The 20100-nt window shown below is 42.4% G+C and overlaps 2 protein-coding genes across 4 annotated transcripts in view; one reads left to right on the plus strand and one right to left on the minus strand.

The window, feature by feature from the left end:
• Positions 1-2: 2 nt before the first annotated feature.
• Positions 3-4751, plus strand: LOC144518744 (uncharacterized). Of its 2 annotated transcripts, none has more exons than XM_078251638.1 (5): positions 3-284; positions 918-1069; positions 1714-1833; positions 2060-2212; positions 2835-4751. In XM_078251638.1, exons 1-5 carry the CDS (start codon positions 158-160, stop codon positions 3180-3182), a joined length of 900 nt encoding a protein of 299 aa, XP_078107764.1. In that variant the 5' UTR covers positions 3-157; the 3' UTR covers positions 3183-4751. The 2 variants fall into 2 exon arrangements, with proteins under 2 accessions (XP_078107764.1, XP_078107765.1); XM_078251639.1 differs by having other exon boundaries at positions 2060-2203.
• Positions 4752-13306: 8555 nt separating this feature from the next.
• arid5a (AT-rich interactive domain 5A) overlaps positions 13307-20100 on the minus strand; it is a 19450-nt gene continuing 12656 nt past the window's right edge. For both annotated transcript variants that reach the window (XM_078251641.1, XM_078251642.1), the window contains exons 4-7: positions 18880-18932; positions 17435-17532; positions 17183-17348; positions 13307-15152 (exon numbers count right to left, since the gene is read on the minus strand). In XM_078251641.1, coding sequence (XP_078107767.1) covers positions 13905-15152; positions 17183-17348; positions 17435-17532; positions 18880-18932 — 1565 coding nt within the window. In that variant the 3' untranslated portion in view covers positions 13307-13904. The remainder of the gene's footprint in view (positions 15153-17182; positions 17349-17434; positions 17533-18879; positions 18933-20100) is intronic.

Consider the following 20100-nt stretch of genomic DNA (forward strand, 5'->3'; position numbering starts at 1 on the left):
ACATAGATGTATAATAAGAACGGGTTGTACAATAAAATGCTTTAAAGACATTCAACGTACAGTTTATATCGTGGTTGTTGTGAGCGTCTGTTTCTAATAGGCGGGAAGTGACGCAAATCTCGCAAAATCCCGCGAATTCTAAACACTTATTGGATAAATGGCGACCGGTGGTTGTAAACGATTCCCCTCGAATGGGTGTTTTGATCAGAATCTTAAAGGTTTCGAGGAGGACACGATGACAAAGTTCGTCGTTTGGACAAAAGACAAGGCTTTTGGTGTGGACGGTGAGTTTTTGTAGCTCTAAAATGATAGTCAGGTTTTATTTGGCGTAACGTTATTTCCAAACGAGTGTTTTTAGCTAGGGATGTGGCTAAAAGGGATACAGCTAACGCCGGAAGTTACGCAAAATCTAGGCTAATATAGTCACGTATTTTTTAAATACTTTAACCCAGGAAACGCGTGTTTGTTCCTCGTGAGTGTTTTAATCCAACCACGACATTTTCCCTAAACGTAACTAGTCGTTTTGTTGCTAAACTTAAGCTAACTATCCTCGCCGTAGCTCATAGCTGTAACGTTATCCCATTTATACGGTGGCCGAGAAGGTTCAACACAAATACAAAAGCAACAACACAAACGCAAAAGCTACAACGCAAATGCAAAAGCTACAACACAAATACATAAGCTACACTCACACGTGTGTGTGTGTGTGTGTGTGTGTGTGTGTGTGTGTGTGTGTGTGTGTGTGTTGTCAAACAAAGAAAAAAAGTTCTTGTATGTTTGAGAAGTGAAACTTAGCGTTTTGTATTTGTGTTGAACCGTCTCGGCCACTGTACATTTAGCCTCAACCCTAAGCTAGCTAGCTGGATGTTGCACTGAGAACACCGATTTACTGTTGACATGTTAACTTACCGTTACAGACCCCAAACCAGGATCCAAAAAAATTATGTGGGAGCTCCAATATGTTCCTTTTGACGGGATACCCTTCATGGTGGTGGGGAGGAGGGTCTACTCCTGTCACCAAGGACTGGACAAGCACAAACATGATAAACAGACAAGACACCTACAATTGGTATGTCAATAAACAGTTACCCAGCATGCACTTTGCCTCACATATACATTAGGCCAGTGTTTTTTCAACCTGGGGGGGTCAGCAGATGGTTAGGGAGAAAAAATAAATACACATATTTTAGCCCAGGGAAAGGTTTTTACATTGCTGTGTGAGTTTGGTACATTTCATGTGTTATATTCAGAGCTTCGTTTGTAAAGAAAAGAAAGGGGTCTGAAGTCGGGTCAGGGGTAGGGCTGGGCAAAATATGGATATAATATCAACATCGATATATGAGGCTAAATATCGTCTTACATTTTGGATATCGTGACATGACACAAGTGTTTTCTCCTGGTTTTAAAGGCTGCATTACAGTAAAGTGATGTAATTTTCTGAACTTACCAGACTGTTGTAACTGTTCTATTATTTGCCTTTACCCATTTAGTCATTATATCAACATTACTGATGATTATTTATCAAAAATCTCCATTTTGTAAATATTTTGTGAAAGCACCAATAGTCAACACTACAATATTGTTGCGGTATCGATATCGAGATATTTGGTCAAAGATATCGTGATATTTGATTTTCTCCATATTGCCCAGCCCTACTGTATATTGTGTATTTCCAGCAGTGTAACGTTAGCTTCTCTCCCTATTTGTCTTTAGCTTGATGACCACTCAGACCATTGTTATAAAAAGAGGCGAAGTTTTCTCAAAGACTCGAAGAAACTGGACTGCCCAGCCAGAATATATGTGGTTCATCTAATCAGATTCCCTGATTACAAGGTATTTATTTATATTTCTTCAGCGATATTCCAAACAAGCCGCCATTATGGTCGTCATTAATATCGTCCAATCGGCTGCAGCCATCGCGGCTGTAGGGGGGTGTAGACTTGTTTTGGGACTTGACTCGTTTTCTTTGCTTGTCAGTGTTCGTTGAAGAGAAACTGGTGGCAAGGGGGGGGGAACTGGCGGTCGTAACAATATCAGTTAATATTGTGTGTTTTTTCAGATACCCGATGACATCCATAAACAGAGGAAGGAGTGCGCTGGGCGTCTGAGACGTGCCTTAGCAACAAACCCGTCTGAAGTGAAGTTTGAGGAGCAATATGTCGCATGCTTCCCAGAGATCGACGAGCACAAGAACCATCCTGTGGTAGGAGAGGTCAGCAATCATTTCTTTTGAGGACACACTTAGAGAACCGGTAACATGACGAATTACATTGTGAAAGAGCTCAGGAAGCTGCAGAACTGAGTACACTTTAATATCTGTTTATGTATCTCAAGTAATATTGTCAGATAGATAAATATTTATACAAAATAACAAATCCACATGTATAATATGGACTATAAAAGAAAAGATACTAAAATAACAGATCCACATGAATGTACTAAGGGATGTATAAGCATGAGACGCCTGCAGTGACAGGGCAGGGACTGTGTGTGTGTGTGTGTGTGTGTGTGTGTGTGTGTGTGTTTGTTTCAGTCTGCACGGTAAGGTGGTCTATGAGAGTGTGTGTCATGGTGGTAGTGTAAATAAGTCCAATAGTGCAAGGATAAAGTCTAGAGACCAGCATTAAATATGGGCATCAATATTAGAGGTAGTATTCAACAACGCTATTGGATATTTCCCTCATATTGGCAGCCCTGTTGTATATGGTTTAACTTCCACGCCACTCAAATAATGCATGTCACCTCGTATTGGGTAAAATATTAGGTTCATTAAGTTTAACCTAGGTTGTGAAGAGTGCCGATAATAAGACAAGCTTTGTTGTGTGACTTCATAGGGGCCGGTGGACAGGAGTTACTCTTCTCCCAAAGACGGCAGCAAGTCGAAGAAAAGGCAAACGTGTGGGAGCTTGCTGCGGCAAATCTCCGATCTCACTCCCCATCTACAGGAAGAGCCGTTTCTGGACTCGTTGATTGTTCGACTGAACGACCTTTTGGGGGATGTGAGGCGTCATTCCCCTAAAGATGACCCCCTTCCCCTGTCTGACACACCTCCATCCAAACAAATTAGATACCTCAAATCCCTCAGCATGATCCCCCAAAAAAGGAAAAACTCTGGAAGGTTTGGCCGCCCTGCTAAAGCAAAGAAAAGTCAGCTTCAAGCTTTAAATGCAGATGTAATGTAGTTTTTAGCTTGTAGCATTGGGTTGAATATTTTTGAAAAGATCTTGCTGCAAAGAACTCCCGCACACTGGGCCCTCTCCGGCACCAGCGCAGAGCAAAGCCCGAGGCCAGGTGTCTTTGCTAGTTTAAGACTGGCGCAGTTGTCAATTTCCCGTCCAGCGCCCACGTCCTTTAAATAGCAAATGCACCTGCGCCCATCTGTGCGCCCATGGCCGTGCTGGTCTTACAGGGAGGTGTGTTCAGGTGCATTCTGGACGTATTGCTATCTTGAGGCAGCGGGAAGTGATGGCGCCATTGACCAACAAAAACCTGGTCTAAAGTCAATAACGCAGCATTTCATTGTTATTTTAACAGAGCATTAGTAAAATGCTCGTGCACAGCGCGTGCACACTATGCTTGTTACACACACAGGGACGCACAGCAGCACACACACATGCAGAAGATTACAAATACAAATATTACGGCGCAAATCCTCCATCATAACAGCAATGCTCCAAGGTCCAAACGCGCCTGGCTTTTAAAGGGAATGGGAGATGATCTCTGATTGGTTGATTGCATGTTACGCCCAAAACACACCTCTGATTAATGAAGACACTAAGTACAACCCTTTTGAACCACGCACCCGGCGCACGGACCCTTTTTTTCCTGTCATCAAACTAGCTTGAATTTGGACACGCCCTAAACGCACCTACGCCAGGCGCTTAGCTCATTAAAATAGGGCCCTCTGTGTTATTTGCAAAGGTGAATTTATTTGCTGGCAATGTTTCGGTGTCTTCATCAGCTGACCGAAACGTTGCCAGCTATTAAAGCGCCCATATTATGCTCATTTTCAGGTTCATAATTGTATTTTAAGGTTGTACCAGAATAGGTTTACATGGTTTAATTTTCAAAAAACACCATATTTTTGTTGTACTGCACAGCTCTCTCTCACTGCTGCAGATCCTCTTTTCACCTGGTCTCTGTTTTAGCTACAGAGTGAGACCTCTTTTCTTCTTCTGTACTATCTTTGATTGCACTCGCACATGCTCAGTAGCTCAGATGTAGATCATGTCAGCTAGCTAGCTCCATAGACAGTAAAAGAGAGGCTGTTTCTCCAACTTCAGTCAGTTACAAGGCAGGATTAGCTGGGAGACTTCTAAATGAGGGCGCACATGGAAGTAGTTTTGTAGATTATGGTGAACTTGAGAATTGAGAATGAGGTAGCATGCTAATGCTACAAGCTAACGGTTGTGGTTAGCCAGCTCGTTTCGGCTTGTGACGTCACAAGCCGCGCAGATTTTGAACAGCTCAAGGCAGGACACATTCAGAAACCGTATCTCACTCAGAACAGCATGGAGGGTTGTTTTTCAAAGTTTGTATGCGTGTGGAAGCACCAGAGACACAAAAGAACACCCCAAATCCCAGAAAAAGTGTTTTTTTCATAATATGGGCACTTTAAATTAACCTTTTTACGTTTAAGTTGGGGCATTGTGCGGGAGTTTTTGACCTACTTGTCTCTCTCCGACGTGCCTGTCTCATGTAATAGATGTGCAAAGTATTTTTCTGTTCTGTAATAAAACATTTAAAAACGGTGTTGTCCCTGGGTTTGTCAAAGACTGAGGTGACATAATTTGGCGGAGGGGTTTAGGGGTTCCTCCCTCAAGAAAATGTGATGTTTTTCAATAAAAAAAAAATGCAATTTTACATCATTTTGGACCATTAATGTCACCATATCTGTGTCTAAAACTTTGGAAAAGCTAGAGCAGATAATGAATAAATAAGTAACACTCAAACATACAGACAAACCTTGCTAAAGAAGTCTAACTACAATCATAAGATCAGAGTATTTCATTTAGTCATTTAGTTAGTTTTGGTGCTCACGTTGATTTTATTTGGCTTGGGTGCTGCATCTTAGTCTTACGGTACAGATCCATTTTGCGACACGACTGAAGCGTGTTGTCGCAACGTCATACATCCATGGTTGATGCTCCACGCCCCTGACCGGCAGCTGATTGGACGAACGTGTCACGTGGGTCTGGATGCATCGAGAATTTCAAGCCACTTTCATGGCGGCTCGGACAGAATACGATCTCATGTTTTACGAAAATAGTTCACCGAAACGTGTTTCTGAAAACATTTTAAGCGAGAAATAGGCCGTGCAGTTGCTGAATTTGTCTTCATTTCAGATCAACAAAGGTCCGTTTAAAAGATTCTCGTCTACTTCTACTGGATAGTCGCGTTCAATGGATTAATTTGCATAAAGATGGGCATCGGCCAGCTTCTTGACGCGCAGCATTTTCGGGATGCGTAGTGGGCGCGTTAAAGTCACTTGACGTAACCCATAGGTATAAAGTGGAGCGTGGCGCGACAGAAGCGTCGCATGGCCAGGTGGATCTGTACTGTTAGCGTGGATGCCAGCCAAACTTAGCCCCGCCCACAACATTTGAGGTCGGGAAGTTGGGTCTGGACTTGATCCGTTGTGGAGCAACTATGCTCGAACCAGAGCTGTTCGGACCAATCAAATTGTCAGGGCGGGCTTTATACGATGATGGACAGATGATCAACAGTAACGTAATCAACCACGTCACCAAAGAGCGCTTGGGTTTTTTTGTATTTGTTTACAACTCTGTTGCTCTGATTGGTTGGAGGTCTATCTGTTGCTCTGATTGGTTGGAGGTCTATCTGTTGCTCTGATTGGTTGGAGGTCTGATTGGTTGGAGGTCTATCTGTTGCTCTGATTGGTTGGAGGTCTATCTGTTGCTCTGATTGGTTGGAGGTCTATCCAATTGAGTGCAGAGGCATTTTCTTTCCTGGTTCGGTTGAAACACGCCCCATAATCACAGCCCAACGGAGCGGTATCTAACCGTGCTTTCATGGACGTCGGAAAAATATTTTTCCGAGTGAAAACGTCACCATTCACGTCACTTCCTGTGGGAATCAGAGGTGGGAAACTCGAGTTTCCCAGTTGGTGACGCGTTGATGACAACTAACGTTTGATGGAGGCGACTTGAATGACAAACTGTTTATTGTGGACAAATGCCTCTGCCAAGAAACATACACGGACATAACATGTTTGAAATTATTCATAAATAGGCCCATGTATAAAACAACACCTTATCCGTGTCCTTTCCCGTCCGTTGTCCTGCAGATAACACAAACAAACAGCTGTCCATGTGCTGTTTGTATGCTTGTATAAGGAAACGGAAGAAAATCTTTTGTTATTGTGGCCTCCATGTTTTCACACACCTGATGCTCTCGGCCAGGGCCGGCTCTAGCCCTTTGGTTTCCCTAGGCGAGATTGAGATTTGTGCCCCCCCCCCCCCCCCCCCCCCAGTCTCGCAGTGCCAGATCTCCACAGTGCTGTGTCAGCGATAGAGTACCAATGTATGTACATTTTACTTGCATGTAAGTTAGATGGCACCAACATTTGGTCTAATCATAACTGGTCTGGCAACCCAAAGGCCAGGGCTTTGTTTCCAGATTTGTGTGCATGGTGACTTACGATGGGGGGTTCTGGGGGTCCCCCCCTATATACATTAAACACTATTTCCTGCATTCAGGTGAATTTTTATGCACCTATTTCTACATTTTTCTGAATCAATTTATGCTGGAAATCTCTTTATGTAAAGGGAAACATAGATTACGATCCAAATATAAAACATAATGGAATATTTAGCAGTACGGCTCTCAGGAAATCTGTATCGCTTTCATCTATTTATTCTCCTTTGGATCAACTTTTCTAATTCTATCTGAGTCAGCACACAACCTCCTTTAATGTGCATATGACAGTTATTCACCTCAATGATGATGATTTCAGATGTGTTTGAGCAATATTTCTGCTCATGTTCAAAACTTTGTGCTCATTCAAAATATATCTCATCTGTGCTCTCTGAGATTTGGAGGAGTCGTGATATTTTGAGAAAAATAAAGTGATAATAGGCTATTACAAGAATGAAATCACAATATTTCAGAAATAATCCACCTGCACCACAGTCTGCTGTGCATTACGTGACTGCTCTGCTGATGCGGTAGATGTCAGACCGTCTGACAGACTCAGAGCCCCGTTTGAGACTCTGAACTGGTGTCTGAATGAGACAAAGTTTAGGGAAGTGGCTGAACGCTGCTCTACATCGGAGGTGGGAAACCGAAACTAGACCTACTGCAGAAATACACAGAGCACAAACAGGACACATCTACCGCAGCATGTCGACAGCAGAGCGTGTCCTTTATGAACCTGAAGCTGCAGACCACGGAAGGCGAGCTGCAGCAGCTCCGTGGTCTGTGCCGCTGCTCGTCTCTATTTTTACAGCGAGAGTGGACGCTAAGCGACTCACAGGTCTGCTTCAGAGCGCCGTGTGGCTGAGGGGGCGCCCTAGGGTGATCATGTTTAATAAACATGTTTTATTTCGCATGTCATTCTAATTCTGTTATTAATGAGAAGTAGACCTAAGGGCGACACGGCGCCCCCAACACATTTGACGCACTAGGCCAGGGGTGTCAAACTCAGTTTCCCTAAGGGCCACATTGGAAAATGAGAATCACATCAAGGGCCAGACATGTAGAGTTTATTGACATGCTTTTATTTAAGAGAAAAAGTCAAATATTTTGAGAATATTACTGCATGTCTCATATACTGTAGTCTTCTCACTTACATTTTGGGCCTCATAAGGCCCCAAAAAAGTTCAGCCAGTGACAAATATGTTGAAAAAAGCGCCAAAAAAGTTGGAAAAAGTGCCAAAAACATCATAAAAATCGCCAAAAACTTCAGAAAAAGTGGAAAAACATTGAGTAAAGCGCCAAAAACATTAAAACAAAGTGCCTAAAGCATTGAAAAAAAAGAGCATAGACTGCCGGAAAAGGCGTCAAAAATGTTGAAAAAAGCAAAACAAAAACTACGTGGGCCGAAATTTATTGTGAACCTAAAATGAAATGCAGGCCGGATCATAACCTGTGAGGGGCCAGATTTGGCCCTCGGGCCTTGAGTTTGACACATGTGCCCTAGGCAATCACATTTTTACGCTTTTTCTGACATTTATATCCCTTTCTTCGACACTTTTGATGCTTTTTTCTATGTTTTTGATGCTTTTGTTACCCAAACACCACTAACACCAAGTTATTACCACTTGATTTACACTTATTTTATTATTATATTATTATTTTTTAATCCTCATTTGTAGAACATTATACCTAATCTTTGAGTTAAAGAAGCAGAAATTCTGAAATATTTAGACTAATATTAGAGGAATGTGTGTTGATGGATAATCAGAGACTTCAAAGAGTCAAAGTTTAGTCACAATTTAGTTTTGAAACCATTTCAATGTATTTGCTAAAACTTGAATAAAACATCCAAAATTCAATAATGAATTGTACGTGCAGAGAGCATTGTATGGAATCTGTCTAACTGACATGAAACATGAAAGTTAATCTTAGCTAGACATCAGACCTGCAGGGTTTAAGCCAGGTCGCACCGCAACAGAGCTGCAGTCAGTTTATAAAGCAGATAAACAGACAATAATAACACAACCATGCCCAGAAGAAACAAACAGAAAGTCAAATCTAAAGTCAGAGCGAATGCCATGTCAAAATGCTTAAAAGTGCTCATATTATGCTCATCTTCAGGTTCATCATTGTATTTAGAGATTGTATCAGAATAGGTTTACATGGTTTAATTTTCAAAAAACACCATATTTTAGTTGCACTGCTCATTGCTGCAGCTCCTCTTTTCACCCTGTGTTCAGGTCTCTGTTTTAGCTACAGAGTGAGACCTCTCACTGCTGTAACATCTTTGTTGGCAGTCGCACATGCTCAGTAGCTAGGTAAGGACTACATGCTCAGTAGCTATGTAAGGACTACATGCTCAGTAGCTAGGTAAGGACTACATGCTCAGTAGCTAGGTAAGGACTACATGCTCAGTAGCTAGGTAAGGACTACATGCTCAGTAGCTAGGTAAGGACTACATGCTCCGTAGCTAGGTAAGGACTACATGCTCAGGTAAGGACTACATGCTTAGTAGCTAGGTAAGGACTACATGCTCAGGTAAGGACTACACGCTCAGTAGCTTGGTAAGGACTACATGCTCAGTAGCTAGGTAAGGCCTACATGAGCTAGCTAGCTGTTTCTCCAACTTCAGTAGTACAAGGCAGGATTAGCTGGGAGACTTCTTCTAAACGAGGGCGTACTTCCACCTTTGTGTTGAATACCTGCAGAACAGGGACATTAAGTAGTTCTATACAATTTATTTTGTAGATTAGGGGGAATTTGTGTGTGTTGTAGCAGTGTTTTGCCATTGAGAATGAGCTAGCATGCTAGCGCTAGCATGCTAACGGTTAGCCCCCTAGCCCCCTCGTCTCGGCTAGTGACGTAGAAAGCCGTGCAGATGTTGACCAGCTGACCCAGAGACTGAAGGCAGGACACATTCAGAAACCGTATCTCACTCAGAACAGCATGGAGGGTTGTTTTTCAAAGTCTGTATGCGTGTGGAAGCACCAGAGACACAAAATAACTCCCCAAATCCCAGAAAAAGTGTTTTTTTCATAATATGAGCACTTTAACCTTTTTACGTTTAAGTTGGGGCATTGTGCAGTTTTTGACCTACTTGTCTCTCTCCGACGTGCCTGTCTCATGTAATAGATGTGCAAAGTATTTTTCTGTTCTGTAATAAAACATTTAAAAAACGGTGTTGTCCCTGGGTTTGTCAAAGACTGAGGTGACATAATTTGGCGGAGGGGTTTAGGGTTTTTTTTTCATAATATGGGAAAAAAAATAAAAATATATATATATATATATATATGTATATATATATATGTGTATATATATATATGTGTGTATATATATATATATATGTATATACATATAAAAAACAACGTTGAAAAAATTGACAAAAATGTTGGAAAAAACAAAAACATCAAAACAATCCACAAAATATATCGTAAAAAGTAACAAAAAACTTGGAAGAAAGTGACAATTCTAAAATTCCGACCCAAAAAAACAAAAGGTTGCACGGTCGACGTAAAGAAATGGTGGACAAACAACTGACTTATCAAATGTCAAATGTCTTATCAAAATGATTGTAGCTATGGAGGAAATAAAATATTTTTTTTTATGGAGAAACATTTCTATAATTAAAAACAAAGGAGCAAAATTTTTTCATATTTTTTGTTTATTTTTGTCATTTATTTATGACCATTTACTTTATTTTTAAATACATTTGAATGACGATGCAATCTGCTTATAATATCTTGGACAATATTTAACAGTGAAACACAGTACATACAGTATTTATACGACATGGTATTGTTCAACAGACTTCACAATAAGTACAGTAACAAGGTTCTTTGCTTTTAGAACAACGTATGGTGGTGATGGCGCTGTGGATATGACACATGCCTTTGTTGTGGGAGATCTGGGTTCAGTTCCCACTGTGATACAATGTGTGATACACAATGTGTCCCTGAGCAAGACACTTAACCCATAGTTGCTCCAGAGACCTCTGATATATAGTACATATAGCAAGAGTGAGTATCTATCTAACACTTAACTGTATCGTGTGTGGTGTTTTCTTTTGCGGGGTGCAAATGTTCCACCGAAACACAAAAAACCTTCCTGAGACTATTTAGCAGAGCCACCATCGCTGCGTCCGGAGCTTAGCGCCGCCCAAGACGACTGTGATTGGTTTAAAGAAACGCAAACAACCCAGAGTGTTTTTTAATCCTATCCCAGAATGCATCTGTGGTGTAGCCAGAACTTACTGTGCAGCGCTGTGGAGATAGAGGCAATGGCAATGCGAGACTATCTAACTTCAATGGAAATGTTTCAGCTAATTGTTAATCGGTTAAATACCAGGTTATTGGTATTAATTATATATGTTACAGGTGTTATCAGTCGAAATCAGTGCAGCACTGTTGCATTGTTTTGTATTAAATCAAACTACAGCTTTAAAACAATAAATACGCTACATACATTTAAGAAGTACAGTTTGCACAGTTCTGCTCTGAGTTTCAGGAGATGATTCAACCTGTCTCTCTGTTGTGACTTCATTTCCCTGCACTGTAGTTTGGTTTTAGCCACATAAGGCCATACACTCACAGGTCACACAGTTAATTATACCAACTAGATTCTCACTAGGGGGAGGCTGTGTGTGAAGCCACAGGAAGTATTTGTATGTTGCCTAAAGGCCTTCACACACTGGGAGCGTTAGGAATAAACGAAACCAAAATGCGAAATGCTCGCCTGGGAATATTTATACCAGCAGGTACAAGTCTCTATGACCTTCTGTTACTTTATCCTTGACGTCCCAATTCCGGGATTGCTCCGGTGCCGCAGGAAATCCCCCCAGATTTTCATCTCCTTCCTCTTTCTTTGTGTTGGCGTTCTAAACTCCGGTGGATTTGTGAGGACTATGGTTAACTGCTCCTCAGATCTCTGCAGGGTAAATCCAGACAGCTAGCTAGACTATCTGTCCAATCACAGTTTTCTCTCGCACGATTATTTTACAGCGGCTCCGTCTGGCCCTTAGTGCCGCCCAAGACGATTGTGATTGGTTTAAAGAAATGCCAATAAACCAGAGCATGTTTTTCTCCCATCCATGAATGCTGTGTGGACTAGCCAGACCCTCCTCCGCAGCGCTGTGGAGGAGGGTCTGGCAAAGCGAGACTACAGATATATAGCTATGCATGCACTGGGTGCGTGCTATACAGTCTATACGCAGTCTAGGACTTTTATTGTGAAAGGTAAGAACAAAAGGAGAGGATCTGGTACGCGCTGCCTTTGTCAAGGTTGAAAGGAGTGAAGGTTGTCGTGTTGGACGGCTCTGGGTTCAGACTACGTGCCTCTACGTTGTTGTTTTATTGGTTGATGGCTTTATTTTGCGATGCGAAGCTCAGACAAATCCACATTGGTTCGGAAAAAGATAATGTTAAAGAGAGAAAGACAACAGCAAGGCAGGCTTGCTGGGTTCTTTCGGGGAATGATTGTAAAGATTTATAAAGAATATGTTTACGGCATTTCCTCTCTGACTGGGACGTTTTAGGACCAATTCAGACTACGTGAAAAAAGATTACGCTGCTTTATCGCATCGTAATATTCGCAGGCTCATGTACAACAAGTACTCATGACAAAAAAAACATTGATTGAGGCCGTTCTTTTTTGCAGTTTTGCAGATTATCTGTATCGTGGTTTACTTGCCTGATAACCGATAAAGTTAATGAATTAAAAAGTCCCCTACTCTGGCTCGGCTACAGCTCTGTGTCTGTCCCTCTCACCACTTAGTCTGACTTAATGTCCCCCCCACAACAATATCTGACTCTCTGTTACTGGGGATTATGTTCAAAGTTTCTCATTCATTAAATAATTGCTTATAGCATTTAAACAAAGTTTTGTGTTGATGTTTGTAACATATTTCAGAATCTTAATTTTGACTTGAAGTGCTCATATTATGCTCATTTTCAGGTTCATAATTGTATTTAGAGGTTATATCAGAATAGATTTACATGGTTTCATTTTCAAAAATCACCATATTTTTGTTGTGCTGCACATTGCTGCAGCTCCTCTTTTCACCCTGTGTGTTGAGCTCTCTGTTTTAGCTACAGAGTGAGACATCTCACTTCTGTTCCATCTTTGTTGGGAGTCGCACATGTGTAGTAGCTAGGTAAGGACTACTAGCCAGTCAGAAGCAGAGTATGAGGGCGTGTCCTGACAGTAGCTAGGTAAGGACTACTAGCCAGTCAGAAGCAGAGTATGAGGGCATGCCCTGACAGTACCTAGGTAAGGACTACTAGCCAGTCAGAAGCAGAGTATGAGGGCGTGTCCTGACAGTACCTAGGTAAGGACTACTAGCCAGTCAGAAGCAGAGTATGAGGGCGTGTCCTGACAGTAGCTAGGTAAGGACTACTAGCCAGTCAGAAGCAGAGTATGAGGGCGTGCCACGCTAGCAGCTAGGCGAGCATTATAACGTGTGTTCCAAAGTGACCACGTTTGTCTCTGAAGTAAAGGCTGGACTACAACAGAGCTGTTTGGAGCAGTTTGTGAACAGTGTTTTCTGTTGGAGATGGTAAGTCCCTTTGGGGTGGACTTTGGGCTTTTTCACTTTGTAAACCTATAACATGCACAAAAAAGATATATAACACAATAAAGTAAAGGGAAAAAGCCAAAAAGCATAATATGAGCACTTTAATGATTTTCATTTAGACTGTAAATGCATATCGGTTCCAAAGTTATCGGTTTCGTTAACTACTAATAATCGGTATCGGCCTTGAAAAAACCAGCATCGCTCGATCCCTAGAATTAAGCCATCCTTACACTAAACGACTTTTCAAGCGATTCCACTGTCACAGAGAAATTTCCAATATCTGAATGAAATCATGAGAGTCTTGCTCCTGTCGTCTCAATCGTTTGGAGCAAGGTTGTAATAAAACTCAGTCCGTGCTGTCTTAAGTCAGTCTTTTTCCCGTCTTGACGTTCCGACAAAATCAAACGTGTTTTTATCCTACGCTTTAAGTCTTGGTAGTAAAATCTTCTATTCTGTGACTAAAAACTCAGAGACATTATGACAGAGTGTCTTTAGATGTGAGATGGTGTCAGACTTTAATCTTTTCAGTCTTTTCAGAGTGTACGGTAGGCATTAATCACATGGAGAAAAAATCCCAGAAAAGTGTACCAAAAAGCTCAATGTCTGCCTTCTTCAGTTTAAAGATCAACTGTGACGCTTCTTTTGTTTATGAAAGTCTGGAGTTAAAATGCAAATGAAATCACAGCTTGTGAGAGTAAATGGGATGCATGGCAGGTAGGGTGTAACAGGTTTGGGGGGTTAACAGAGGAATGGAGTAGGGATAGGGGTAAACAGCAGACCCAATCAGAGCAGAGTGAGCCGGACTCATTGGGACGTGTCGGTACGCTAGCTGAGACTGAGGTAGTCTCATTCTGTTGGGGAGAAAAGCAGGGTGTAAGAAAGGCTGGTGCCGTAAGTCTCTCCCTGATTTGTCGCAGCTCTGAAGGACACACGATGCTGGCAGGTTAGCGGTGGAGTGGGACAGACTCTGTTGCTGCATTGAAGGAACTTTTTGTAGCATTGTCCTGGATTTTTCCCTCTTCTCTGTTTGATAAAGCCACGGAGCCACGTTGTTCAGCTTCTTCGCACAAGCCAGAGAGTCGTCCTGCTGCATCAACCTGCCCTGGGGGATTTTATAAGATGGCCGAATGGGAGCAGGACGCAGAAGCTGCACATATTTTGGAACAACTTTGGTGAAACTAGAGGTAGATGTTGGAGCCCAGTCAGATCTCGCCGCGAAGGAGGAGGGCGAGTGGAAGTGATGGGGGGCGTATTTGACGCTCCCTTTGTGGATGGGCATCCAGGCAGAGCTTTTAATCTGGATTTTGATGGAATCTGCGGATTGGGCGCAGACGTCGTTATTCTGTCCTGCAAGGTCTTTGGATTTCTGACTACAGCTCGCAGACTTGCATTCCTCACTGCAGCTGGATGCATTTTTCCCAGAACTAGAGCAGTTTTGGGATAGTTCAGAGTCTGACGCAGGTTTATCTTTAGTCTCCTCCGGACCGTCCTCTGATGAAACGGAGTAAGGGGACGGGCTGCGGGAAGACGAAGGGGATAAAGGCAGCGGGGAGCTGTCAGAGGAGTTACAGTTTCGGCTGGAAGAAGCCCGCGCCGGAGACTGGGAGCAGTGAATGACGGAGGGCCGCTCTCTATCCTCGCTGTGAGCACTCGGGGGCATGTTAAGGCTCGCCTGAGCCACTCGCTTTTTTTTCTCCAGAGGAGAGATGACCTCTCCGGCAGCAGGCGGGACATGAGCGGTCCAAGGACTGGACGTGGGGACCGGGACGAGGTGGGCGTAGACGGACGTGCAAAGGGCGGCGGTGGCTCGGTTTGGCTGAGAGTGCTCAGGGGGAAGTCTGTCAGAGGGGGCGGCCCAGAGAGCGGGGTGAGGATGCATCGCTGCTTCACTTTGGCAGGCAGCCTCTGGACTTCTCTGGCTGAGAATCTATAAAATCATACAGGATATGTTTTAGGACACATGTACTAATCCAGATTTCTCTCTTTTTGAGACATTTTAAAGGAGACCTATTATGCTTGTTAGAAAAACTAAACAACTCTTCTTGTTTCTGTTAATATTAAACTGTTTGCATGATAGCCAAAATACTGCCGATGTTCTCACGCGATAAATCTTGGGAGCCACTTCCTGCCCTTGTGGAAGACAACATCGCCGTTTGTATTATGACTTCATTTTGATAGAAAAAGCTGCTGTAGAAGGCTTCAGTCAGTCACTTTCTGTACTTTGTTGCAAGTGCTGTAAACTGACTCCTTGCGCAAGTAAAAATTAACTTTGAGAAGAAATTCTGAGACAGATTCGGTCTATTCTTTGGTAAATAATTATCTTAACAATGCTTTTCTGTATTTTCTTTAGAGCTGCAACTAACGGTTATTTTTATTGTCAGTTTGTTTGGTCCATAAAATGTCAGAAAATTGTGAAAAATGTCAATCAGTGTTTCCCAAAGCCCAAGATGACGTTAATGAAGTTATGTAACTAGACCAGAGTCAAAAGTTCATTAAAAAGAATAGAAATACCATACTAGATTATAAGATAAATCAAAAGTCATACATCCTCAAATGTCTTGTTTTGTCCACAACTCAATATATATATTCAGTTTACTGTCACAGAGGAGAGAAGAAACTAGAACAATATTCACAATTAACAAGCTGACATCAGAGAAGTTTTAGTTGACAGTTAATAGTTGACAACTAATTACTTACTTAACTAATATTTTTCAGTCATATTTATAATGTTACAATGACGGATGTACATGTTAAACGTGGCCAAAGCTTCAAGTTATGAGGTAAACATCAGTGCCGTCCGTTAAACGTGTTATTAACGGTGTGAACACAAACTCATATTTACGGCGTACATTTTTTTGTCGCGAGATTAACGTTCTTTTTGGCCTAGCAAACTTTGTAGTTTTTTCCACATGCTGTTGCAACAACTAGTAACGTTAGAAAAACTACAAAACTAGACCGGAAACTAAACAACAGGCACGCGGCACACACTTGTCTGGGCTCGCGAGCCGGCCAAAGAGTAGTAGGCTAACGTTACGTTTTGAGTGGATGGTGAGCGCGAGACGCCGAAATGGATGCCAATAAGATTCTGAATGGAAAGTTTACTTTTAAAAAGTGATGGCCGAGCACACGGCTGATGCCAATTCTCCGCCCCCTCGTCAAAGCCAGGCGACAAAAGCACAAAGCAAGCCGATCCACTTTTCCATGTTGATAAGAGCATTAAAATGAGAATAAATAATTGGACAAAAAGAAATCTAGGGACATTTAGAATAGATAAAAATGTGCGATAAATTGCGATTAATTGCGAGTTAACTATGACATTAATGCGATTAATCGCGATTATATATTTTAATCGTTTGACAGCACTGGTAAACATATATAAAGAATTCCCTGTGAGCCAAAACTTCAGATTTCCCACTGTACTGAACGCTCCGGTTTCAACCGTTTTTTCTACTCTCAGCTCCGTATCACGTCATACCAAGCTACATGTTAACGTCAAGGAAAGCTGTGACCTATTACTGCCGATATTGTTAATTTCTCCCTAGTCTTTATCGACGACGTCTCATTTTCGGGATTGCTCCGTTGCCGCGGGAAATTCCGCCGGATGTCCCTCTTTTCAGCCAGATGTCCGTCCCCTTCCTCTGTCTCTGTGTTGGCGTTCTAACCTCCGGTGGATTTGTGAGGACTAAGGTTAACTGCTCCTCAGATCTCTGCAGGGTAAATCCAGACAGCTAGCTAGACTATCTGTCCAATCTGAGTTTTCTGTTGCACGACTAAAACTACTAGCAGAGGCACTGTGGCTCCATCCGGCGCCTAGTGCCGCCCAAGACGATTGTGATTGGTTTAAAGAAATGCCAATGAACCAGAGCACGTTTTTCTCCCATCCCAGAATGCTGTGTGGACTCGCCAGACCCTCCTCCGCAGCTCTCGCGAGACTAATTTCTCCCCAATTTGACTCACCTCCATCTCTGAATCTATCTCCATATCCGACGGAGTCCTCTTCCTCTTCCTCTCAGCTTTGGCGACCTTGTTTTCCAAATTCCTCTTATATGGCTTTCGCGGTTTGCTCGGAGGCAGCGGCCTGTCGTCCTCCCCTTTTAGGTGTCGTTCAAAGGGCAGCACCAGCCTACAGAAACACAAATCTCTGATTAGGAATCAGCTGATAAATGTTTGAATCGATGACACGTTAGTTAGAGACAGGCTTTTCCTCACTTCTCGTAGTGTCTGCGAGTGCAAGTAGCAGCACTGGTGCTGCCTGGACTTCCTCCCAGCTCGTCATACACTTTCTTCCAAAGACGCCGTGCGGTCACCTGTTGGAGAACGCAGTGTGAAAGAATTTACATAAGTAACAACACGTGTCTGTAATAGTTAAAATCATTTTTCATTAAAGTGTGTGAAAAGTAACTGACTAGAGCTGCAACGATAAGTAAGTAAGTAAGTAACTAATCGACAGAAACGTTATCGGCAATGAAGAGCGTAGCTTTGGGTTCAACATTGTGGGCGTTGAGATCTCCACTTTTAAAGATTTTTTGGGGCTTTTTTACCTTTATTGGATAGGGCAGCTTAAGTCAGGAGAGTGGGAGAGAGAGGGGGATGATACGCAGCAAAGGCCCGTGGGTCAGAATCGAACCTAGGCCACTGCAGTAAGGACTGAGCCTTAGTACATGGGGCGCACGCTCAACCAGGTGAGCTACCAGGGTGCCCCGAAATCTCCACTTTTGAGCAAAGTTGAAATTTTAAGCGTCAAATACTTCATTTTCTGCATTCTGGTGAATTGTTCTGCACCAATTTATGGCGCAAAATTGTTGTTGTTTTTTTTTTTTTTGGGGGGGGTTTGCACTGGGCAGTTTTGATTATTGTAAATTACGCCTATGTCAGCAACTGTTTTGATAATCAATTAAACATTAAAGTAATTTTTCATGCAAAAATGGCAGAAAAAGCTGTTGTCAGCCTCTCAAATCAGGCTGTTTTCTGTTTTACATAATATTAAAATGAATATCTTAGGGTATTGGACATTTAAAGACCCATTAAAGAGCCCATTGGACTTTAAGAAACTAGTGTGCAGTAAAGTGCTTTGGATTTTAAAACATTTAGATATGACTTAATTTGCTCTGCGATGGCAGAGCAAATTTTCATTCATTTTTTGGGGGGAGGCAGGCTGGTTTTCATTTAAATGCTATTGTCTGCTGGTTTCACACTTTCACTTAAATGTACACATCCGTAGGCGGCTTATGTTGTGTTCACACCCTGCGACCAATGTCAGCGGTGATGGTGATGGCGAGGGTCAGCTCTGTTTTGAAGACCCGCTCTGATTGGAGAACCGCTCTGATGCCATTTCAACATGACATTCACTCTCAGAACTCGTCCCACAGTGTCAACATCAAAGGCAACAGAGCAACCAGAGCTAAATGTCCTCCAGTGTGTGAAGAGACACCACCACGTCACAGCACCTGACCTATTATATACAGTATATATAGCTCATTTTCCACTCAAAAACCTGTACACACACACACACACACACACACACACACACACACACACACACACACACACACACACACACACACACACACAAGCACACACAAGTGCACCTGCACGCACACACACACACACATCAAAGAACAGGAACAATAGTTAAATACAGAACTTGTACTTGCCGAATCATAGCCCCCAAGTTTCTCAACAGCTTTGTAGATCCTCCAAAGATTAACTGGGGGAAAAACGGACATGAGAACCTAATTATTTTCATTCAAATATCAAGTGAATGATGTGTTCAATCAACAGCAAGCCCAGTGGACCATCAACAGGGGCGGAGCTGGGGGGTGGCTTCTGTGGATTTATTTATACTACTACATTTTAGTTTGAAAACAAATATCTTTTGCTACGTTTACCCCTCGCGTCCACACTGAGCCCCTAAAACGGAGACATTTGGAAACTCTGCTGCCCCCGTTTTGGTTTGTAAACTCCGGGGTTGTTTTGTAGTCTGGACGGACACAAACGGAGACCTTTGGAAACGACGACGCACGTCAGTCAGTCTTATCTGTTAGGTAGCTTCCAGACCTTTCAGTAACAGTTCCACCTCGTCCTCGCTCCAAGATAATAACTCCCTGCTCTTACTTTTCATCGTTCTTTCTCCAAAAGTATTTTCTGTATTTTCAATTTATACATCCATGATTTTCAACCGCAGAGTAACGTCAGACAATCTGCTTCCTGTTCACACCGCCACACACATGCCCAGTGTGTGTGAACGGTCATGTGATATGTGATGTCAGACGTGTTAATATGGACGATGATTAGTTCTGCTACTGGAGCTAAAACAGTTGTGTGAACGGAAATTGTTTTTGTGACAAAACGGCGCCTAAAATGAAAAAATGTACCAGTTTAGATGTAGCCTGGGGCTCCAGCACCGAATGTTTTCTCAAAAGCAAATCTTTTATGCCGATTTTACTGTCTTCCAGAGGCAGTAGACAGTAAGTACAGTACAGTAGGCAGTAAAGAGTCTGTAGCGGGTTCAGTTGTAGAGCAGTAGTGAACATATTGGTATAACATATAAAACTTGACAACCTAAAGCACATGTGTCAAACTCACGGCCTGCGGGCCAAATCCGGCCCCTCCTAAAAGTTGATCCAGCCTGCAAATCAATTTAGGTTCACAATAGATTTTGCACCCCCTAGTTGTGTGCCAAACTAAAAAGACAGGAAACTGTTTTCCAAACTGGAATAACTCGACACACAAAGCAGAATTTGGCAGATTTGCCGACTTTGAGACTTAGAAATTCCCCGAGAAGCAGAGTTTTCATATTCCAGCTGTGAAACTGTGTGTATATATATATATATATATATATATATATATATATATATATATATATATATATATAT

Source organism: Sander vitreus, chromosome 5 (genome assembly GCF_031162955.1).
Source record: "Sander vitreus isolate 19-12246 chromosome 5, sanVit1, whole genome shotgun sequence".
Classification (NCBI taxonomy): domain Eukaryota; kingdom Metazoa; phylum Chordata; class Actinopteri; order Perciformes; family Percidae; genus Sander; species Sander vitreus.

What these genes read in the sequence shown, in the direction of transcription:
- LOC144518744 (XM_078251638.1), top strand. Translation starts at nt 158, where the DNA reads ATGGCGACCGGTGGTTGTAAACGATTCCCCTCGAATGGGTGTTTTGAT. An exon ending in CAAGGCTTTTGGTGTGGACG is followed by an intron (nt 285 to 917) that starts GTGAGTTTTTGT and finishes TTACCGTTACAG; the next exon opens with ACCCCAAACCAGGATCCAAA. An exon ending in TCAGATTCCCTGATTACAAG is followed by an intron (nt 1,834 to 2,059) that starts GTATTTATTTAT and finishes GTGTTTTTTCAG; the next exon opens with ATACCCGATGACATCCATAA.